At 49.6% G+C, this 23,365-nt stretch overlaps 2 protein-coding genes and 1 long non-coding RNA gene across 7 annotated transcripts in view; all 3 read right to left on the reverse strand.

Annotated features, from left to right (window-relative positions):
- The window catches only part of ZNF720 (zinc finger protein 720), a 53,560-nt gene extending 42,048 nt beyond the window's left edge, over nucleotides 1–11,512 (reverse strand). The window contains exons 1-3 of one of the 4 annotated variants that reach the window (XM_025371384.1): nucleotides 11,307–11,512; nucleotides 2,064–2,190; nucleotides 1,462–1,557 (exon numbers count right to left, since the gene is read on the reverse strand). In XM_025371384.1, the coding sequence (XP_025227169.1) occupies nucleotides 1,462–1,557; nucleotides 2,064–2,190; nucleotides 11,307–11,309 (226 nt within the window). In that variant the 5' untranslated portion in view covers nucleotides 11,310–11,512. Of the gene's footprint in view, nucleotides 1–1,461; nucleotides 1,558–2,063; nucleotides 2,191–11,293 lie in introns of all 4 variants that reach the window. The other 3 variants (XM_025371383.1, XM_025371381.1, XM_025371382.1) reach the window with 3 other exon arrangements.
- Nucleotides 11,513–12,725: 1,213 nt separating this feature from the next.
- LOC112614397 lies at nucleotides 12,726–17,027 on the reverse strand. Its single transcript, XR_003117075.1, has 2 exons — nucleotides 16,992–17,027; nucleotides 12,726–16,811 (listed from the first exon to the last, which is right to left on the reverse strand). It is a non-coding gene; the product is annotated as an uncharacterized LOC112614397 (long non-coding RNA).
- A 632-nt stretch (nucleotides 17,028–17,659) lies between these two features.
- LOC112614367 (putative protein CLUHP3) lies at nucleotides 17,660–23,054 on the reverse strand. 2 transcript variants are annotated; one of them, XM_025370853.1, is made up of 6 exons: nucleotides 22,897–23,054; nucleotides 20,959–21,101; nucleotides 20,267–20,478; nucleotides 19,251–19,421; nucleotides 18,131–18,254; nucleotides 17,660–17,932 (listed from the first exon to the last, which is right to left on the reverse strand). In XM_025370853.1, exons 2-5 carry the CDS (start codon nucleotides 20,966–20,968, stop codon nucleotides 18,180–18,182), a joined length of 468 nt encoding a protein of 155 aa, XP_025226638.1. In that variant the 5' UTR covers nucleotides 20,969–21,101; nucleotides 22,897–23,054; the 3' UTR covers nucleotides 17,660–17,932; nucleotides 18,131–18,179. The 2 variants fall into 2 exon arrangements, 1 of the variants encoding a protein (XP_025226638.1); XR_003117071.1 differs by lacking the exons at nucleotides 17,660–17,932; nucleotides 18,131–18,254; nucleotides 19,251–19,421; nucleotides 20,267–20,478 and adding an exon at nucleotides 21,784–21,975.
- Between the last annotated feature and the right edge of the window lie 311 nt (nucleotides 23,055–23,365).

A 23,365-nucleotide genomic window follows, 5' to 3' on the forward strand; every position in this document is an offset into this window, starting at 1 on the left:
AAATAAATAAATAAATAAATAAATAAATAAATAAATAAAATAAAATCAGTTAAAGAGATATGTGCACCCCTATGTTCATAGCTGATTATTCACAATATATAGTGGAATATTATTCAGCATAATGAAGAAGGTAATCCTGCCATTTCTGACAACATGGATGAATGAACCAGGTAGACACTATGGTAACTGAGTAACAGAAATACAAATACTGTATAATATCAGTTATTTGTGGAATCTAAAAAAAGTTGAGCTCATAGAAGTAAAGTATAGAATGGGTCCCAACAGCTGACAGGTGGTAAAACTGGGGAGATACTGGTCAAAGAGTACAAACTTTCATTTAAAAGATAAATTCTGGGGATCTAATGTACAGCATTGTGAATATAGTTTACAATACTCATATATACTTAAGATTTGCTAACACAGTAGATCTTTAATGTTCTCTCCACAAAAAACCTGGCAACTGTGAGATTATTAATATGTTAATTAATTTCATTGTATTAATCAATACACACTGTATACATAGATAAAATCAAATGATCAGGATGCACCTCTCAAATATATATAATTTACAAGTGTGGGGAAAAAATCCACATTAAAGAAGGAAGGAAAAGAAAAAAGAAAAGGAAAAGAAAGAAAACAAACATAAAGAACATATTCTCATTAAGCTTCCCACTTAACCAGACAAAATTATAAAATGTTATGAATATATAAGGTAAGAGTTGAAAGTTTACTATATACTGAACAATGTTCTCAGTTCCCCATAGACATTTATTTACTTAAGAATTCTACATAGTATTATATTAAATGATTTTAAATCTGGGGAATTTGTGCATACAGATATTATATTTCTAATCTTAGTTTAGACTAGGAAAGATGAAAAGTTGAAGTGAAATACAGGATCAGATTTTTTTTTATATTTAGGAAGATGTTTTGCACTGTGATGAATTACTGAGTCTCAATTTTTGTAGGATCATCTTGGAAACCACCATAGGATTAGAAATTAATATACCAGAAAATATGTGGCATCTATCCACAGAATTCCTGGGACTTTTTAAAAAAATCCTACTGTCCATCACTCATCTCACACATTTCTGACATGACGCAAAACCAGAACTTTAAAAGTGGTTCCACATAGAGGTAGAAACATGCACAGACTTTCCCAGAGCCCCCAAATCAATGCAAGGGCAGTCAGATCACACAGGCCCTCATAGGCCAAGGGGAGCACTTTGGCTGTCACTGTGAATTTGATGGTGGATCACAGAAGGGGAAGGAGAATCATCAGATAATTTAAGAACATGAGACAGAAGATGTCCCTCTGTGACAGCAAGAGAAAGAAATAAACCCAAGTGTCTCAAAAATCATTTCCATTGGAGAACTTCCCAATCCACACTCCAAGGTCTGGTTCTTTCTTGACTGCTGGACCTCTCACCCATGTCATCTACTTCATCTGCTCCCACCTACCTGGCTGGATGGCTACTGTCTCCTCACTCTTCACATTCCGGGGCTCTTTCCTTTGCTCCAAAAAGGTGATCAGGTCCGGCTTAGAGACAGCAAGACCTGTTTTATTAGAAAAAGTCACATGACTCTTGCTGGGAGTTCTTTAATTGCCAGCTCAGTAGGATACTCAGTAAAGAGGGAACATTATAGAGGATCCTAGAAAATTACTTCCCCAAACACTGTTTCCTGTCAGCTTCTTTACAATATTTAGGAAGCATTTTAAACAAAGGAATCCTGAGCTTCACTTCCAAGTATGACTAAATCAAAAATAAGGAGAAGGAATGGATTTTAAAGTGTGGGCAATCATAGTTTATGTCACTCCATTTCTAGAATCACCACTAAACTACAGTGAAGCTTCGACATCATCTCAAGAAAGAAGGCAAATGTCAAGATCAAACATTAGGAAGTCTTTTCTACAACAAACCCACAATTTTTTTTTTTCCCTGGAAGCAGGAACCTGAATTCATTCATATAAAGCATAAGCTCCCAAGTGACATTCTACAAAGGACAGAAATAAAATCCTTAGTTATTAGATGTTAGATATTCCAAAGGCAAGTTATCCTCACCCAGAGAGACCAGGTTTCTGTAGTTCTCTAACATCACATCCCCATATAAAAGCTTCTGATCTGAGTCCAGGTGTTCCCACTCCTCCTGAGAGAATTCTATGGCAACATCCCTGAATGTCAACAGTCCCTGAAATAAAAATAAATAGCACATTGACCATGTGGCCATGGGCAGAGTTCATCATTTGATAAACCAAGATGAAAAAAGAGAGCTAAGAAAACTGACTCTGATTTATATGAGTGACCTGAAATATTCAATAAGATACTTTCAAACACAATAATATTTTCTAATGTATTCTCTAACTCTGTGGAAAGAGAATGATATAAGATCCACAAAACCAGTGTAGATACTATGCCTATATAGAATATAAAGTATAAAACTAAGGCATCAAGGCCAGGCGCGGTGGCTCATACCTGTAATCTCAGCACTTTGGGATGCTGAGGTGAGTGGATCACCTGAAGTTCGAGACTAGCCTGGTCAACATGATGAAACCCTATCTCTACTAAAAATACAAAAAATTAGCTGGGCGTGGTGGCACAAGCCTGTAATCCCAGCTACTCAGGAACCCGAGGCAGGAGAATCGCTTGAACCAGGAGGTGGAGGTTGCAGCGAGCCAAGATTGCGCCACTGAACTCCAGCCTGAGCAATAAGAGCAAAATTCCGTCTCAAAAAACAAAAACAAACAAAAAACTAAGGCATCAACATAGGAATATACACTTTTGAGTCTATATTTACATCATCCACAATCAGTTGTGTATAATTCTCAGGTGGAAAAGTCATGGTGACTTAGAGGCATACTTCTCAAATTGTATTGTATTCAACAATAAACTGCAGAACTGGTTCAAATGCAGATTCTGATTCAGGAGATTTCAGGCTGGGGCTGCGTTTCTGCATTTTTAACAAGCTCATCAGTGATGCCAACGCCTCAGGTCCAGAGTCCACACTTTTGAACAGCAGAGAGGTAGAACGCTGAGGGAAGAATTCAGGGATGATGTGGAATTGAGAGTTTTATGAAATTTACAGGTTATAACATAATAGCAAGAATAGTAGAATCCTTTTTGAACATTTACTATTTCCTAGATGTCATCCTAGCAGTTTTTCATGTATTGATAAAACCATAAAAATAATCTATGTGAGAAATAATACTATTCTTCCTCTTTAATAAAAATGTTTTGCTAATGCTTCCCCTGTCTCAAGCCTGAAAAAAAAATTTTTGCCAAATATCTAGTATATAATAGAGCTTACTTTATTTTTTATTTATTTAAATTTATTTATATTTATTTGTTATTTTACCCCAGTATCTAACTTAGAATTCATTTCAAAGGGACATAACAGGCCAATATGCAGAGATAAGTATAAAAGAATGTTCAGAGCAGGTGTCACAACTGAGAAGATGATGAAAACAGGAAGGCAGCAACACAAAACTAATCAAATGATGTTTATGTCATACACACACACACACACATAGAAATGGTAACTATACATACATGAAAAGTGACAGAATATTTCTTAATTAAGAAATATTTTAAGTTGTGTTAAAACTATAAAACTCTTTATGGATGATGCCTTTTTCTGTTTTTTAACAAACTATGAAGACTAATATATACAATGATATAAACTAAAATAAAGAGCTTCTGTTTCTGAGTCTAGTTTTTTCCCCCAAGTTTTTGTTTTATTTATTCTAAGTGCTGTGTCATATTTTAGAATATTAAGACAGTAGATATATTAATTATATGTTAATTGTTGTCTTTCTCTGAAAATACAGAGAATAAAGGAGTGTATGCTTGTGAAATTAGTAAATTAAAAAGGAAACCTACAGAAGTGAGGCTTGTTTCAGAACTTCCAGTTTCAAAAACCAGTATTTACAGTCAACAAATGCGAGAGCCTTCACTCTCCAAAGCAACCCACAAGCAAAAGGAAACTAGAAAGCAATGGGAGTCTCTGGATTAAATGAGATGGTTTATACGCATCACTCAGTAAATCCTCCCTCCTAGATACTCATTAACAACAAAGAGAAAAATAACTAGTGAAGGAATCCGGCAGAGAGCACCCGAACCAGAGGAATGAAGTTAGCATCGGCTGTAATGAGATGAACCGGTATCAGTGCTGACGCACAGATGGACCCATAATCATTATTGTGGTATCAGTGGGGGAAGAAAGTAAATCATGATCCGAGTATAATAGTAAAATCTGTGGAGGAACATACAGGTGGCCATATTTCTTCAAACTGGCCATGTGACCCTACTTAGAAGCCTGGGCTGAGAACCACTTAGCTAAGCATTCCTCTCAAGCTTCAATATGCATACACATCATTTGGTATTCTGGGGCCTGTGCTAAGTACTGCGATTCTGCAGGTTTGGAAAAGTTCCATGAATCGGCTTAAGACCCATTATCATTAGCACACAGCTAGAGGAAGCGGGCACAGCACACAGAGTCCTTTACACCCAATACTCGAATCACAACGCAAATACTTTTCATTCACAGCGAGGACCACCAACCACTGTCCTGAAAAATCACATCCTTTGCCAGCCATTTAAAGTCTACAGAGGCTGGAGAGTACGGTAACATCTAAGTCAGCATTTGGAAAACAGCATGGATACATCCATGAAAGCAGTGTTTACTGAGCTTGTACTATGTGCTCACAGTATGCACTGTGCTAGCAACATCACATGGTGTGAGTTAAGCCACATAAACCCCTGGGATGTGGGTCCTGAGTATCCCATAATTCCCTGCAAGATTTAGATGATGGCCCAGACTTTCTCTCTCTTCTTCTGTTTCCCTGTCACTACAAAAGCTAACTACAGACTGATGGGAGGGATACGGAAAAGAAGGCTGAAGTTTAGTTCATAAGGATTTCTCACTGTAGTCTTTACATTGACTTTGTTACTACTTGCGGAGCAACTACTGGACCTGCAGGAATGGAAAAAAGGTTGCCAGGTGGGATGTCTCTAGAAGCACTGTTTCAATGAAGAAAAAAATTCAGGCCCCCATATTGTCCTTTGCTCCCATTTAACTGCTTTTGGGTTTGGGCAAATTGTGAGCTCTGGCTCTGGAGAACCAGCAAGAGCAACCACTCAGGAGTCTGATCTCCAACAAACAGTTCTGTGAAGGTAGGCTCCCAGGTGGAGCCAGACCTGAACCAAGCTCAGAAGAGGGTGGATTTGGGCAGGGTTAGGGCAGACCAAGGCAAGGGGCACGGGGCAGGCCCTAGGCTTCCATCTCTATCTTGCTGATGTAAGTCCTGTCTTTCCTAAGCCTGACTCCCAGAGTTTTTCTGATTTTAACTGTTTGTTTCATCTTTAACTATTTTGTAAATCCATTAACAAGCAATTTAGTCAAAACATGTAGGGCCTTCTGGGAAATTATGTTAAAAACCAAATCAAGAGAAAATCGATAGAAATAATAACAACTCTTCTGTCCATGGGTGGCACTTCGGGTGGTGACATCAGAACTCACAATGTCAACATAAGGGCAGTGTCCTAAATCAAGCCCAAGTTCCCCATATACCTCCGTGCTTGCACAGGACCACATGATGCTGAATTTGGCCAGTATCCACCTGCTCTAGACTGAAGGTTCCTGGATGGTAGGGACTATGGCTGCTACAAGTGTTGATCTAATGGCCACATGAAATGGAAGCAATTGGTTTACCTATCAGTATGAGACTCCAGAACTCCTCTTTGTTCTTCGTCCACGTAGTAGAAAACTGGAGCAACTCCCATTTGGATAGCAAATAAACAGATTCCTTCTGAGAGTGGAGGAACAAATCCTGGATAATGCATTCCTTTCCCTCTGAGATGGAAAGAAATTAGACCCTGTTGTCAGCCTGACCTCAGTCTGCACAGGACATCACCAAATGTCTCAAGGACCCCCAGGTGCTGGTGAGGGAGTCCCTGGTGATCCTGTGCTGATGCCCCGGTAGTGATTTGGGCAGGAGAGACTCAGGCTGACTCTGTGGGGCCGGGATTCAAAGTGGAACCGCCCCAGTGGAGCCACAGATTCTAGAGCCAGGCATAATATTACCTATACCTGATCAGCCAACTCTTGGGTACAAGAAAGAACAAGATTACCCTACTCCAGTAACACAGCTCACAGGTAGGTGTCGTTTTATTCATGGCTCTGGACAGTGGTGGCCCTGCCCTCCCTTCGCTAAGATGCTGCTTTACACTTACAGATTCTGCCACCATATTCTGCTTAGACCAGAAGGCCCTCACAGAACTATAGCAGCTCACTGGACAAGATCTGGAAAACTTGAAGGACCCCACACAAAAAGTAGGGCTTTACAAGGTCTACGTCAATCTCTCGTAATGCAGAAACTGTCCCCTGGATTTTCTATACATCCTCAGTGCAAAGTCTGGCCCTGTCTTGTGGATCCCAGGTGGAGACCAGCCTTTATGTGCAGACCCCAGACGGAATCAACCTGGCTCTGCATTCTTGGGTGTTGCTGTGAAGAGAGGAAAACTAGAGGAGACAGTCCTTCAGGAAGGCTGCTCTCACACATCCTGGAGAACCCCAGGACCTGGGTTCAACTTTTGGGGCTGCAGATTTAGGTGTTGGAGGGGCAGGGAAGTGGCATGCACCCTCCGCACATTCATGGGCATTTGGGCAAGAGGATGAAGGGAATGTTGAGATTCTCAGGCCTACTCCATGTATGTGTGTGTGCCTGGTTGGTTTCCAGTCCCCATGGTCTCTAAATCAGTTTCAGGTCTGAAGATGCCAGGGGCATGACAGAGCCGGAATGGCTAACTGATACCCTGTGAACTTACTTCTGTAGAAATCTGGCCAACTGTTCTAGAAGGGATTAAAGATTCCAAATAAGCAGAGAGACCATTCTGCCTGCAGATTTTCGGGGCAATGGGCACTTTGCTGCACAACTGTGGGTTGTGACGGGAAGTCTTCGAGGGAACGTCGCCTCTAGAGTGAGGCCTGCGGCACCTTACATGTCTCAGTGTTTGGGAAATACAATTAAAAACAGAATCATCAGAAAAACAATGCACAATGGTAGAAAAGAAAGAAAACTGTTTTATGACACAATCAGACCAAATGTGAAGGACATTACATGCAATCTGCTAAGAGACTGGAAAAACAGTCACTCATGACTCACCATTAGTCCTCAATAGAAGACCTGACAGCACCATTTGTCAGATAGAGTGCATCCTAAATTCACCTGGGAACTGGGAGGCCATCTGTGTTTTTTAATTGGCCTTATTTTTCCTTAAATAAGGACAAATAAACTTCATGTCTTCGTGACAGGTAGATTTGCAACGTGGAGCCAGGGGCCTGAAGGTAGATGCCTGCTCTCCTAGAGAAACTGTGAGATATGGCTCTCTCTTCTTTGCTACCTATATTTCAAATCAATGATTCCCAGTTCCTAGAGAAAGAATTTCCCGAATCAAAAAGACTGATGGCCAAGCACAGTGGCTCATGCCTGTAATCCCAGCACTTTGGGAGGCTGAGGCAGGCAGATTACCTGAAGTCAGGAGTTTGAGACCAGCCTGGACAACATGGTAAAACCCCATCTCTACTAAAAACACAAAAACTAGCCCTGCGTGGTGGCAGGCACCTATAATCCCAGCTACTTGGGAGGCTAGGCAGGAGAATCACTTGAATCCAAGAGGCACCACTGCACTCCAGCCTGGTCGACACAGCAAGACTCCAAAAACAACAACAACAAAGATTGACAAGAGACAAAAGATCTGTTTAGCTGTTACAATGATTTAGATATACGTCCAAAAGGCAGAAAAAAATTTACATATAAAAATTCTCTAAAGTAAATGATTCAAGAAAAGGAAGGAGAGAAACATGTCTTCCCTTATTTTCAAGAAGGGTTAAGTCATATATTTTTAATTTGTACTTGTTCTCACAACTGCAAGATCTAGGGCCACAATCTTGAATTCATGGACATCTGAATTCCAGCAGGCGCTGGATTCAGGCACCTGAGGATTGGGCTTGGACACGCTGCGTGCACGTAAAAAAGGGGTTTGTGGATCAGGCATGGTGGCTCACACCTGTAATCCCAGCACTTTGGGAGGCGGGTGGATCACTTGAGCCCAGGAGTTTGTGACAAGCCTGGGCAACATAGTGAGACTCTCCCTGTCTCTACAAAAATTACAAAAATTAGCCAGGTGTCGGGGGGCACATGCCTCTAGTCCCAGTGATTTGGGAGTCTGAGGTGGGAGGATCACCTGAACCCAGGGAAGTCAAGGTTGCATGATCATGCCACTGCACTCCAGCCTGGGCAACAGAGTGAGACCCTGTCAGGGTCTGTGGGGAAGTTAAAGGGCAGAAGGGAAGGTGCTACTAAGAACTCTCAAGTAGGGGACAGTGCAGAATTGGTGGAAGGACTGGTTTGTGCTACAGATACTGGCCTAGTCGGGGCTCTGACTTATTCCTGTGTCCATGCAGGCAGATGAGACTATGATCGGGTAGTCCACAAGCCTAGGTTGATGGAGGGACTAGGTTGCTGCTGCAGTTTCAGGGTCTGGGGACAAGGATGAGCCAGGAGTCCTTTAGGCACTTGTATGGGAATTTTGGCAAGAAACTCTGGGAGCAAAGGTGCTACGGGCACAATTCCTGAGGGTCAAGTCTTGTCCTGAAAGGGGCGTGGCCACATCAGTGCCTAGTGGGTGTGTTCAGAGTGGGTGGGAATTATATGGTAGCAGCACAGTGGGGGCAGGGGTCTGTTCTCAGAACTTCTTCCCTTTCTATCCTCAGTCGCCTCTCTCCCTGGGAGGAGATGTGCAATAACAGGACAATGTGTAGGGTGACACCCTGTGTGCAGGAGAATAGAGCCTCCCTTCCTGGAGACACCCAGAGTCTCTCTCCAGCCCAGGTCCCTGTGCTATCTTTTTTCCAACAATAAATGTGTGGAGTTTGTTGAACACCAGCCAATTCTCCAACACCAACTGGTTGTCCAACAACTCAGTTCTGACACCACCCAGAGGCAGCACAGACCCCACAAGTTCAGACTTCAGTGCCACAACACTGCCCCCTCTACAGATGTCAGTCACCATTCCCCAGGGTCCATCTATACTTCTGAGCTATTGCCTGAAAGTTAGGGCCTCCCATAATACGCTACTCAAGTTCATTAATTTTATACAAGGACTCACAGAACTCAGCAAAGACTGTAATTGCACTGGCCAGTTTATTATAAAAGATACAACTCAGCCTAATGGAAGGGATGTGTAGGGCAAGAGAAAGGAATGGGGAAAAGATGGGGTTGGTGGTTAACCCTGGGAAGCAGCTGCGATGAAAGAAATCCCCCTTCCTTTGTGTTCTGCAAGAGCAGCTTACTGCAAAGAATCCTCTTCCCGTTATGACTTAGATGATGCTCCCTGTTTTAGGTATCACAAAGCCACAGACTCTCCTATTTCATTTTTCCCCCAAAATAAGCAATTAAATAAAGAGTTTTGCCTTCCGTGGTCAAAACAAAATATGTGTTAATCAAGCTTGCTGAAGTTTCTCCCCTTCTCCAGGTCCCTAAGCTTTGTCCCACCCACAGCCTGAGCCAACATTCAACCCCTCTTTATGCCTCTCCCAAGAACAGGCTGACTTCAGGGTGAAACATTCTCTGATCAGGGATCTGATTTTGCCCCAGAGTCGTGCCCTTCCCCTCCCACCTTTAATCATGTTTGCTCCTCCCTATGAAAGAAAGGCCTTTTCTGCTTCAACTGTGAGATCCACAAATATCTTACAGTTGGTGTTTTCCTCCTCTTGCAATACTCCTTTAGAATTAAGGAACTTCTTACCTATATCCAGATGTTTTATTTGACAAAGTCAAGAAACAGCTCCAGGACACTAACAATTCCACCCTCAGAAAGAGCTTCCCAGTCTCCCTTCCAGCCCAACCTCCATCACATCAGCCTGTGAATCCCCTGCTTTCCAGAACTCTGCAGCATCTCCCAGTACAAAGGGCTCCCTCCATGGCTGCTGCAAACCTCAGGGACACCTGAAGGGGGCGCTCCCCAAGAAGAACTAACTGGGCCTTCAATGACCTCCTTTTGCAGGCTCAAGTAAGACTGAGGTCTTCTATGCCTTGTCAGGGTTATTCCACAGGCCCGCTTCTCACTTCGCAGGCTCTGTCTCTCAGGTCCATCAAGGTGGGGTGCCTTCTTCCCATCTCATCAGCTCTCCACAAGCATGGAGCGAGCTCTAAAACCTACCCCAGGATAGCAAACGTCACACCTTCTTCCACTCTCCTGGCACTGCACGCCTTCTGGGGAGTGCTGCCAATCCTACTTCAACTGAAGGGACAGGGGCAGGTGCCCAGCCAGTTAGATGTTCAGTGACCTAACAGGTTTCAGGAAAACAGCATAAATCACTCAAACACCGTTTTTATAGAAAGGAAGGAAACGGTAAGGCACTTACACTTTATACTTCAACAGGTAAGGCCATAATACCTCTTTCGGGCAAGAAACATGTCATTTAATTATTTCCATAACAGCAGATAATTTAGTATATGTGAACACTTCTAGGAGGTGCCAAGTTCTGTCTCATAAAATCTGGCATTAAACTCGGACATCCAGATAGCAGTAGAATATGGAACAGAGATATCCACTGTCACAAATCCTCCACTGCAAAAGAGAGGCCCTGACGTTTTAATGAATGTTTGTAATTGACCAATTAATCTAGCACACTTTCTGTGGAAATGTATTCGTTTTCTACAGCCATAGTGGAAGAGAGATTGCCCGTTTCTTTTCCCCAGCAGCATTTCCAAGCTAAGCCCTGGGATTTTGAAATCACCGCTCCAGAGGACCCTAAACCACAAACCACGGCGGCAGGCTTCCCATTTCACCAATCGCTGTTTGCCCAAATAAACCCTTCCACGCTTTAAGGGTGAGTCCCTTTAATTTGTAAGAGGAAAAAGGAGACTGGGACACCATGGAGCACAGTATCTTCCCACACACGAATCACACACCGACCCGGGGTTTCCCCTGAGACCCTCACGTTTTCACCGCACAATCTGAGGAGACGCGGGGCTGCAGCACAGAGCTGCCCAAAGACGGCTCCTGCCAGGGCCAGGTGTCGCTCTGCAGCGTCGGGACCGGACCGGACGCGCGGGGTCCCGGGTGCCGACCCGGCCGCCATCTTGCGGCGGAGGAAACCAAGGGCCGAGTTGCGCCCGCGGGGACCCGGGGCCCACACCACGGAGCTGACCTTGGGGAGGCCCGGGTGCCCCCAAAGCGGGTTCCCGCCGCTTCCGACCGCCCCTCTCCCTCCTCTGGGGACCCCCGACCTGGCACATTCACCATTTCCCAGCTTCCGGGATGTCCTGGCGTCTTAGCTATGGAGCTCCCAGTGCCTGCAGGTCACAGAGCAACAGAGGTTCCGTCTATTCTCAGAACGCGAAGCCGCCTGGGCCTCCTAGGTGGAAGGACTCGGAACCCTGGTGAAGAGACACAGCTCTCACTGCAGTCAACAAAGGCCCCCGCCAAATCCCAGAAGCAGCCCCTGCTCTCCGGCTGCTCCCGATTGGACGATTTCCACTCCAACGCCACTGATTGGGTAAAGCTCCAGGCCTCGCCCCCTCATTAGTTCTGTTTTTGAATGGGAGACAGGCTCATTGAGGTGGGGCCGCCTGCTGAGAGTATTACAGCTAATTTAAGGGGTGAGCTGGGACTTGAAATGCACTTGCTTTCCCGTACCTGGTTTTGCTTGTATAAGGCATCTTATTATCTAATTAGGTTTAAGAAGGAGGGCATTTGGACACCTTTAAAACAACTTTTTAACCTTTCTAATAACACAAGAAAGACCTTCATCCCATCCCTTAGCCCCTCTCATCACACGGTACCCCACTGCTCAGGACATAACTGTGGGACTTCAGAGGGAACTGCTGGGGGTTTGGGGGAGCACGCAGGAGGCTTCAATGGCCAAGGTAATGGAGGCTTCCCTTCGGTGTCACTTAAAATCTCGGGGTCAGGGAAAGTAATGGACATGAGGATTGTAATTTTTTTTCTTCTCTGAATTTGCAAGAAATAAAGGACGATCCAAGCGTCCCAAAAGGCATTCAATTATACATGAGGCCGAGGGCCTCCGTGCTCTGGAGAGGGATGGCCTGGCATCAGCCACCAGCTGCAGTGAGCTGAGATGGTGCCACTGCAACGAGCCTTAAACTTCCCTCTTGTAGACAGGCCGCCTCCACACACCCGCTTCTCACATCGCAGGCTCTATCCCTACGGTCCATCAAGGCGCGATGCCTTCTTCCCATGTCATTAGCTCTCCACAAGCGTCTAGTGAGCTCTAAAACCTACCACAGGATGGCAAACGTCAGACCCTCCTCCACTCTCCCAGCACTGCACGCCTTCTGGGGAGTGCTGCCAACCTCACTTCAACTGAAGGGACAGGAGCAGGTGCCCAGATGCTCAGTGACCTAACAGGTCCACCATGCCCAGGGCCTGACCCCACAGCCTAGCACCCATCCCCCACCTGTCCTGCACTCCAGCCTTTTTCCTCCAACGACAGGGGATGTTCACCTGAGCCACAATCCCATGAGTCTAGTGAGTGGGCCAGGCAAATCCCAGCTGAGTGCCTGTGACTCCACCCTCTTACCTTCCACTCAGGTGACATTACAAGCATAACCTTGAATTTGAGCTAATTTATACATATGCCTCTCCTGGTAACCTGCGGGACAACAGCCCTCACAATCCAGAGGCTGGGGAAGCAGGTTTCAAAACCTCACTTTATTCCAATGTGAAATGAAGACATGATGGTTTAAAAATGAGGAAAAGTTCCTGAGAAGCTGTGGGGGTGCTTCACTTGCCAGCGCATGCCCACTCCCTCTGAAACACGGTGTCTGGTGACACCATATCCATAAGCAGCTCTCTGCAAAGCCCCATGTAGTGGTCACAACCAGACAGCCTCCCTCAGGCTTACAGGGCAGCAATGTCCTCCCCCAGTCCAGGCTCCCACAGCAGGCACAAACAGGGGCAGAGAGGCAGCAGCCATGGCCCGTGGGGTCCCCTGCCACCCTCAGAGCTAGTCTCTGCAGAAGGTGCTGTGTGGGAAGCAGCGGGGCTCCACAGAGCGGTGACAAGCCCTCCTGTGTCTGTAACCTTTCCCCAGGATCCATGTCAACCCTGGTTCCCCACGCTCCTTACCAACCCCACCCTCCCTGTGTCAGGCAGCTCGAGTTAAAATGGGGAGAATGATATATTCCAACTGTAGACCCCAAGGTTATGTCCATCTGGGGTACAGGGAGTAGGGAGGCCAGTCAGAGCCTGTGGCAGCACCTCCTGCTGGGCCTGAGGGCAGACAGGCCAGGGCTGGGCACAGGGACATCTGGGGGACCACCACTGACAAACCTGTCCCTCTCAGCCTGGAGCTATGGCCAGGCCAATCATGACTAATAAAACCACTGCAGCCTTCATCCTGCCACAAAACTAAAGTGCACCCCAACCCCCAGCCCTGCCACAAAGCTCTGGCTCCCCATCCTTTTTGGCTTAAAACTTAGACATTAAGCCAGGTTGGGCCTGGGAGTTGTGGCAGTAAAAGCAGCAGCCATAACATCAACCATGCAAATGAGCTGAGGAATCCAATCTGCATGTCATCCACTCTGAACTGCCTCAGGGTGATGTACAGGCTGGGAGGGAGAGATCAATACTCGTGGCCATGGACACACTCCACACCCCTGATGTAAGATGGGGAGGCTGAGGGGAATATGGGGAGCCTGAGGGGCCCCACAGCTGGGAACTGAGGACCGTACATGCCATTCACAGGTCTTCAATTAGGCCTTTGCATCGTATATTCACTGAATCAGTGCAAAAGAATCTTTTAGGGGGGCATGCAGGCTGGGGTCCCAGGAGGATGGTGGGGGTGGAACACGGAAGAGGGGCTCACTTCCTCTAATCTGCGAGCATGCCCCCTTCTCCTGGAGTCTGCATCTCTAACATCAGGGTCCCTGACTATCTCTCTCTCTCGATCCCTGCAAGCTCGAGGAAAAAGGATCCTTGGCAGCCACAGGGCTGGGAGCTCAGTTCCTCTGGCCCCGCTGGCTCAGACTCAGTGGCCATAGGGTCCCCAGCCCTAGCTCTGTTTTTTTTGTGTTTTTTTTGAGGCAGGATCTCATTCTATCACGCAGGCTGGAGTGCAGTGGCACAATCATGGCTCACTGCAGCCTGGACCTCTCAGGCCCAAGCGATCCCCCCACCTCAGCCTACTGAGTAGCTGGGACTACAGGTCGCGCCACCACAGCAGGCTAATTTTTGCTTTTTGTAAATGGGGTTTCGTCATGTTTCCTAGGCTGGTCTTCAACTCTTGAGCTCAAGTGATCCACCTACCTCGACCTCCCAGAATGCCCTTTCCCTGTTTTTCTGGACTCCTGGAACTAGTGGTGCTGCACCACCTCTGCTTTCAGATTCTCCTAGTCTTCTGGGGGAGTAGAAGGTGGGAGAGGAGGTAGGTGTCAGACTGGGCCAGGGCCCTGGGCTCCCCTCTAGGCTGGTTAAACTCCCACTTGGGACAGATCAAGCTCCGTGCCATATTCAGTGAGATGCGTGGAACAAGTACTTCCCTCCCAAAAGCAGAAAGATCCCTGATTGCTGACAGTCAGGATTCCATGCACTTGACTTGGCCTGGGGCCCGGCTGCCTCTCACCCTCACACCCGGTTCCAATCGCTGTACTCTGTGGCCTCCCTGCCACCAGATTAGGTGTAGACAGTGGGCATGGGACAGGGTTGCTGACACCCCTGGCTGACCAAACCCCTTTCCCACACTGAGGGGAGAAAAGGCAGGAGGTTAGGGGCTCCCAAAGGCAGCACTGCTTGTGACAGCACCGCGGGAGTCCTTAGGGCCTGCTCCTAAGGCACACTTTGCACTGGAACCAGAGGCAGCTGGGGAAGGAATAAAGCCACTCCTTAGGAACTGAAATGCAAGATCACCAAGATACATTGTTAAATGAAGTAAACAATAATAACCTTCATCCGTGGCATGCCACAATTCCATAGAAAAAAAAGGGGAAAAAGATCACATGGAGTATTTCTGGAAGGATTCACAAAGAACTTCTCATCACTGGCTATACTTTTCAATTTTGAGCCATGTCAGCCTATTACATATCTTAAAAAACTAAAGGCCAACTTCTAAGTAGGGAGCCATGCAGGGGCCTCAGCTGAGAAGAATGAAGAGGACAACACTGATGACCTGGAGCTGCTCCAAGACGCTGGCCATGCTGGGGGCTGTGAACTGAGGGGCCGTGGGGGGATGAGCTGTGAGTGAGGCTCATCCTACCCAGGCCGAGTAGGGGCCCAGCTCCACCCAGGGATATACCTGGAGGGGCAGGATGCTGGCGCTGCAGCCCACCGGTATATCCCATTCACGGTGTGCTGCTGGGCCACAGCCTGCTGGGCCGGGCACTTGAGGTTCTCGGAGATTTGCTTCTTGTGGTTCTCACCCAAAATCAGGGGAGAGAGCAGAAGCAGGAAAGGACTAGCTGCCCACAACCTACAGGCGCATCTCAACCCGCCGGCCCTGCCACAGACCACCTGGGCCTTATAGATGGCATCAGATTCCTTCTCCTGCTGCAAGCCCGACTGGAACTCAGCTTTGCTCTCACAAACCCAAGCAACAAGGTGGTGGCTGCCAGATCCCCCCAAACAGGAAGAAGACAGCCAGAGTCTGGAGGTGGAGGAGAAGGGGTCCACATTCAGACCAGGACTGTCAACAGAGAGAGGAATGCCACTGGCTTCTGGAAAAGAGTTACTTGTGGTGTGGGAAATTTAACATGGTCAACTCCTAAGCACTAAAAACCAGCAGCACTAACACTCAGGGACTGTGACCTTCACAACCCACCCAGCAACTTCCAAATGCTCCTTAGGAGAAAAGCACAGCTCAGCTGGGTCGCTGGTTTCACTGCTCACTGGCTTACAACCAATACAAAGCTCCAGATTCTGCATCTGGGAGCCTGATAGCAGGTAGGTGGGGGATGGGAAGGGGCTCTAGTGAGTGTGGCCAGAACAAGCTCTTCTTCACTGTCCAGAGCTTCTCTCTTCAACGACCCAGCCCTAGAACAACCCGGGCTGCCCATTGCCTGCAGCAGGGTGCAGCTGGCTGTAGCCCCAGCCTCAAAGGGCTGCTCCTCAACTATGCTCCACGAAGGCGTCCACCAGCTCCTGGCACAGGCGACAGAACCTATGCCTATGGGTGCAGGGGAAGCTGGCATGGGAGCACTCCTCTGGCAGCTCCTTGTGGGGCACAGGCAGGGAGCTGAGGTCGGGGCAGTGGGCTCAGCAGGTAGAGACTATAGTGGCACCTGTCATTGCTGGTGATGCCCTTGCCCTCAACCGAGAAGAGCTCCGCCTCCGCGTCGCAGTGGTTGAGCGTGCAGTGGCGCAGGGTCTTGAGCAGTCAACTCGTGCTCCAGCAGATCCAGGCAACACGGGGGCCACACCATTGTCTTGCAAAGTCAGTGGAGCCATAGATGACACTCTGCTCCTGGTCCCACTCCAGGATGCCAGGGATGAGGACTGGAACCTGACCCAGTAGCCGCGGTCATCCACCTCTGCCGTGTCCAGCGTGTACAGACCCTCCATGTCCACTGCATTGTGCCAGTGCTAACCGTTCAGGTCATTGGTGAACGCTATGGAGGCTGCCACGTCCCCAGCAAAGTCCTTGTAGTGGCCACTAACAACAAAGCCCAGGCTGAAGATGACGCGGCTCCACGTGAACATCTGCAGCGTGGTCTCCTCACTGGGGCTGATGGCCATGACGATGCCTCCCTGACCGACGCCCCATGTGGCTGCCACTCTGAAGTTGCTGGGTACCTGGGAGGGACCAAGGCTGGGAGGGCGAGAGGCCACACCCACAAAAGCCTCAGGCTACATCCACCTGGCCCAGCTCACCAAGATGGGGGAGGCCAGTTTCCCTCTCGTCCCTGCTGTACACAAGAAACATTTCAGCAGGAGACAGGTGGGCCTGAGGCTGTGAGGCTGTCACTCATTCACCAGGGGCTTCTGAACCTTAAACATGGCTTTTTCTTGAAGGAGCTGCTCAGGTTAGTTCCTGTAGGGCAGGTCCCTCATCATCTACAGCTCCTCGTTCCAGTACTGGGGCTGCAGAGGGACCAGGGAGGGAGACATGGGCTCAGCCTGTGCACTGCAACCTGCCCTGGGAAGTCCCTTCTCCTCTCTCCCCAGAGACAGCCCCAGACTTCCCAATGAACAGACCCGCGGGGAGCCTCAGGGAAGTGCAGAGAACCCCACCTGGCACCCAGGAAGGAAGGGGGTTCCCAGTGAGGACCGGGCCAGGTCACAGGCCCCTGTGCAGGAATGTGCTCCTCACAGCCCAGCCCCGAGGTGCAGGCGCCTCTCCACACGTGCAGTCCACAGTGTGCTTCGTCACAGGGGCCATCCAGCTGCACACCTGGAATGAGGTGGCCCCTCTCGAACGGGCATACTGGACCCCATGGCAGGCAGGGGAAAGGCAGATGGGGCCGCCCACCAATCTCAGGACCCTGCCACAGGCTCCTTCTTCATCAAGGTCCTCACCTGCTCCGGGTTTTCCTGGCCCTGAGATGCTGCCCCGAAAGGCGAGTCAGAAGCACATGGGCGCCGCTCCCAGGGCTGCTCTCGCCAGAGCTGGCTCACAGCTCCCTAGAGGGAGACCTGGAGTCTCTTGCAGTTCCCAGGGGACAGGTGCCAGCCGCTCAAGGTGAGCACTTTCAGGGACTGCAGGAATGGCCAAGCATGAATGGGCCAGGCCTCCTGGTGTGTGGCCCTCCACCTGCCCGGGGACCCTCTTCCTTGTTCCTCCCTGGAGTCCCACCTTTTAGTCACCATTCTGGGGCTGCAGGGCACACAGTGGCTGTTCCAGGTTTCCGAGCAGGATGTGCTTGGGTGGTGTGCAGTCGGTGGGGTCCATCTCCAAGCCTTTCTGCTCCTGCCGTCTGTGGGACCCGAGGCTGGTGGTCGGCATACGAGCACCCAGGGCCAGCTGCCTCTAACTGTGGCCCTGGTTTGGGTTCCTCAGGCCCAGGCTCCTCCAGGTGGAAAGGCCTGGCCTTGAGCCCCCTTCATCAGCCTCTGACCTCCTTGCTCCTGCCCCTCTGCCCCCTGCCCAATCTCTGGCCCCAATGCCTCTGCACCTCCCAGGCCACTGTCAGTGAAGACGCTCAGGAAGGACAAGGAGCTGCATCAGCTGGATCCAGGCTCCTGAGCAGTCTCAGATGTGGCACTCGTCACCTCGGGTCTCGTGCACTGTGCAGGGCTCTGTCAGGAACAGGAGAGGGGCAGGTGCTCCCAGGGCCCTGCACCCTGGAACAACCCACCCAGCTCAGAAAATAGTTGGCAAGGAAGCTTCATGGATGATTTTAATTTTCAACTTTAGGCTTCCATTTTCAAATTCCGCTATGGACACATAAGCTATATTTTGGTTTCAATACACACATCTATTCGCACGCGTACCTACACACACACACAAACACACACACACACCCTGGCTGGCTGAGGGCAAGAATCCTTGCTTGCAAAGCACCTCCTGCCAGTGCTTCTGAAGCACACACAGGCCTTGGAGAGCCCACAAAGACTCCTGCTTTTTGTGTGCTAGTGTGTCGCGTGGGCAGGGCTTTTGGCACTGTGGGGCTTCTGCAGCCTCGCCCAGCTCTCCTGGGGCAGCCTTCATGCAGGGGTGGCCTGAGAACTTTCTAGGGCTGCCAAATTCAACGCCCCCACTGAGTTTCATGGGATTTTAATGGTCATTGTTTTGGGGGAGGGGAGAGGTTGTAATGAACTGTGGGCCCCCTTGAGGTACAGACCTTTTCCACAGTTGCTCTTAATAATCAGGCCTCGGGAACCTGAGTGCTTCCCCAGGGAACTTGAGTCTATGGAAGCTTTTATTTGGCAACCAAGCCAGGCTCACCACACCAGCCGATGGTGCTGCTTGGAGCCGACTTCCATGCTCAAGGACTGTAAAACTTTTTAGTTTCTTTAGGAGACTAAGTGCTCATCTTTTCAGAATTTAATCGGGCCGATTCCAAGCCCTAGCTTCATACTGCTTGGCTTTCTTTTCAGAATTTCAACTGTTTTTTCACCCCAGACCATGAAGTTAGAGATGCAGGTATGATGCCCTGAAGAGCAGACCTGTGCTCCAGTCCCGCCTCCACATGCTCGTCTGTGACACACAGGCCCTAGCTGGGGCAGTGAAGTGTTGCCTGGCCCTGCTCACAGGGGCCCTCCCTGGGCAGGCAGCCCAGCTTCCGGGCCAACCTTCCACCATGTGGAGCACCAAGCCCGCCTGCGGCCCCGCCATGCTGTGCAGCTCTGAGAGGTGGTCCAGCGTGCTGCCACCCGGGTGCAGTGAGAAGTGAGGCGGGGACATGGGTATTCATGGTCCATGAACACCCAGTGGATCTCCAGCACCATCTCCTGCGGGGACACCTGCCAGGGAGAAGGCCTGGACCACCCTGGTGAGAGGCCACATGGTAGGGAGCAGGGTCATACCCCTTTCCCCAGCCCCAAACACCTGGGTCCTGAGAATATATGTCTGAAATACTCAGTTTCCCACTTTTGGGCTTTTACATTCCAGGCTCTGTCCATATACAACCTGCCCATTGGCACCTGTGTGCCCAAGTGCAGGACAGAGCCTGGCCCCACTGACTCTTTCTGCAGCCTAAGAGCAACCCCCGAGCAGAGGCGAGGGAGTTGGAAGAAAGGGAAGAAAGACAGGCTTGCTCTTGCCCTTGCCTAGTGCCAAGGGCTGAGCGCCCCAGGGCAAATGGCCTTTTCCTTCCTGAAGGGGTGCTCCAGGGCCCAAGCCTGGGAGCAGAGAGGACATGAGAGGGCCTTGTCCGGCTCCCCACCAAGTTACCAGCCTGCAAGTCCTCCAGGTTTGCTCTGTCCTTGGAGAACACCCAATACTACCCCCCAGGCCCCGGTGACAGATGGTAAAGTCATGGCCCAGAGAGAGGTGACTTGCCTGAGGGCACAGAGCAAGAGGCTGGGGCACCCTGGACCTGACATTACCCACCCGCTCCCACTCCTCTCCCTAAACAGGGCTGGTAGGCCCAGCTGGTAGCTGTCCTCTAGCAATAAGGCAATAACTGAACCCGTACTCCATTCCCAAGTCCACTATGTTAGCAGAGTGACCCCAGGCAGGGCCCAGGGCCCTCCATTTCCTGCCTACAGCACAGGGCCAGGAGGAGCCAGGGCAAGGTTGGGTTTTCCAGCCTCATCCTCCCCAGCAGGCTCAAGCCCTGGCCCCCAGCTCTCCTCCTCCATGGTACCTGCAGGGAGAAGGGTTCGATCTCGGGGCCAGGATCTCCACAGAAAAGCCCAAATCCTGAATAGTGACTTCTATTCAGTGGTGTCATCTCCTGGCTTGACCTCATCCAGCCCATGTTCCCGGGATGGCTCAGCCTCCTCCTTCCTCCTTCAGGCTCCTCCTTCTTCAGGCTTTCCAGGCAGTTCCCATTCAAGAACATGAGTGATGGTGGCTCTGGGGGTGACAAGAAACGCACCGAGTCGGATGGGCATTGCTGGTGAGGGAGGACTGTCTGCCTCACCCTACCTGGGTGGGCACAAGTCGTATGGAACTGTGTCCACATGCCCTCCCGAGCCTTGGCTCCACAGTCCCAGCTCACCCTCAGCACACCTGCAGGCTGCTGCCTTCTCCCTTTCACATCCTGTGCCTCCCTCCTCGACTGCTCCTCCGCCCACCACAGTGTGGCTTCCACCTGAGCTCACTGTCCAAACCACTTGCCCCACATCACCAAGGCCACCCTCAGGGCCAAGCCCCAGGGGCTTCTCCAGCCCAGGTGCATCGATCCACTCAGCAGCACCCAGACCACTTCTCATTTCCTCTCCTCCTCCCTGACCAATGCCATACCCTCGTCCCTCCCTCTCCAGCTCCATCCTCTTCCTCCAGTCCTGAGCTGGGAGTGTTGGACCCCCGAGCCTCTCCTCATTCTCACTTCACCCTCTCCCATGACTTCAAAGGAGCTCCCATTTCCCAGCTCTCATAGCCAATCCTGGCCTCGATCAGGCCTTTCAGACCAAGGAGACAGCTGTCTCCCGGGCATTAACATGTGGCTCTCCCTTCAGTATCATGGAAGGCCCATCCTGCAGGGATGAAATTCATCTTCCTCCACAAACTGATCTCTGCTCTGCGAAGGACCCCGCCACTTATCTAGTCACCCAACCTCAATCTCCCTTCTCCTATTTCAAGAATGCCACCTGGAACCCTTCTAAGAAGCACACTGCTCACAAAACCAAGCTGCTTTTTTTTTTTTTTTTTTAAACGGAGTCTTGCTCTGTCGCCTAGGCTGGAGTGTAGTGGTGCAATCTCGGCTCACTGAAACCTCCGCCTCCTGGGTTCAAGAGATTCTCCTGTCTCAGCCTCCCAAGTAGCTGGGATAGGTGCGTGCCACCACGCCTAGCTAATTTTTGTATTTTTAGTAGAGACAGGGTCATGCTGGCCAGGCTGGTCCTGAGCTCAGGTGATCCGCCTGCCTAGGCCTACCAAAGTGCTGGGATTACAGGCGTGAGGCACCACGCCCAGCTAAAATCAAGCTTCTTAAGCCAGTTCTCTCAGGCACCAGCCTAATGGCAACCGCAGCTCCTGCCAGCTCCTCCACTGAGGTCTACATTCCCCAAACTACAGAAGCCTGAGAATACCTGAAACCTGCCCTCCCACCTCTGTGCTTTTCCGTGCTGCCCCTGACATCTCAGTCTGTCCGGCAAATGCTGACTCATCCTTCAAGGCCTAAGTGAAAGTGTCTACAGGTAGACTATTGCTGCCCACCTGCTGACCATCCTCCTTCCCAGAGATCAGTGAATGAAGGATATGGAGCCCCAGGAGGAGGGAACTACATCTTCTGATCTGTCCACAGCCTTGACCTCCAAAGTTTAGATGTGGATGGAGTAGAATAAAGGCAAACTTCTTTTTTTGCAATTTGGCCTTGACCCTAATGGTCAGGCTGCATCTGCTTGAAATCTACAATAAAGAGCAAATGGTTGATAACGTTGTGAATTGCAGAGGGGAAGCTGGCAGCTGAGAATCAGGGGAAGGAAGTGAAAATTTAGAATTTTACTGCAACCCTTAGAAGAATTAGGTTGGGAGAACAGGGTGGTGGATTTGAGACCCTGCTTGCCATACATGTGGAAAATGCAGGGAAAATCAGTCCCCCTGTGGAGTGTTAAAATAATTAAATGGGAGGCAATTGACTGAAGTGGCTGTAGGGCCCTGGGTTTCTACCTAAGAAAACCAAAACGTAACTCATGCATTTCTTAGAAATAATTTAAAGGAAAACAAAACAATCTTAACCAACCACAAACCACCGATTAACCTTTGATTACATAATCAGGGAATTTCCGCCTGGACAGTTCAAATAAGGGGACTACATAACTGTAGCCAATCAATTACTGAATTGGCTTTGCCTCCTTATGCACCTTATAAAACCCTTTCGTTCAAGCCCCTCCGGTGGACCCCAAACCACAATCCATGGTTGTGGCTTCCTGATTCACGAGTCGTTATTTGCTCAAATAAAATATTTAACGTTTTAACCAAACCTCAGTTTAATTTTTAACAAAAGAAAGGACTACGGACCCCACGGACCACAGCTCCTCCCACGCCCGAACCCTGAGCCGGGGTTCTCCCGTAAGGCCCCTCCGGTCATCACCGCACAACGCCGGGAGACACGCGGCTGCCGGCGCGAAACTGCCCGGAGAGGGCTCAGGGCAAGGCCAAGGTCGCCGCGCAGGGACGGGACGAGACAAGACGCTTGGGGTTCCAGCTGCCGGCCGAGCTGCACCGTGCGACCGAGGAGACTCCGGACCCCCCGACTCCGGAGCCGCCAAGGGGAGGCCCGGGTTCCAGCCGACCCCTGCCGCGTCTCGGGAAGCTAGGCAGACTCACCATCTCGCGGCTTCAGGAGCGTCCCGGTATCCTCTCTAGGGACCTTCCAGTACTTGGCAGGTCACAGGGCAAAGGAGGCTGCGGAATGAAGGAGAAAGAGCAGAAACACAGATCAAGCAGGGAAGCGCACCTGGGAGAGGAAAAAGCCAGCCCAGAACTCAAGAAGTGCGCCCCCTTTTTCGGCTGCGCCCCTGATTGGACAGGCTCGACAACGGCGCCGCTGATTGGATAGGGCTGCAGGTCCCGCCCCCTTGCCCCCTGAGTGACAGGAGATGCGACCATAGGTGAGGCTGAATGAAGCCTGAACGAATGATTGTCTGCAGCCCTTTTCAGGCAGGGCTGACTCCCTGTGCTGGGACCTGGGGCTGCCCTGGACGTTGGCATTTAACTTTGCTCATAAGGTTATATCAGTTTATGAGTAATATATGTAATATGTAAAATTGAAGATTATATAATAACGATTCTTTTA

This window comes from Theropithecus gelada, chromosome 20 (assembly GCF_003255815.1).
Source record: "Theropithecus gelada isolate Dixy chromosome 20, Tgel_1.0, whole genome shotgun sequence".
In the NCBI taxonomy this organism is placed as follows: Eukaryota; Metazoa; Chordata; class Mammalia; order Primates; family Cercopithecidae; genus Theropithecus; species Theropithecus gelada.

Excerpts from the sequence above, each read along its gene's own strand:
- LOC112614367 (XM_025370853.1), bottom strand. Across the intron at positions 19,422-20,266 it reads TCGAACCCTTCTCCCTGCAG|GTGTCCCCGCAGGAGATGGT; the intron begins GTACCATGGAGG and ends TCTCCCTGGCAG. Across the intron at positions 18,255-19,250 it reads GGTGCTCCACATGGTGGAAG|AGCCCTGCACAGTGCACGAG; the intron begins GTTGGCCCGGAA and ends TGTTCCTGACAG.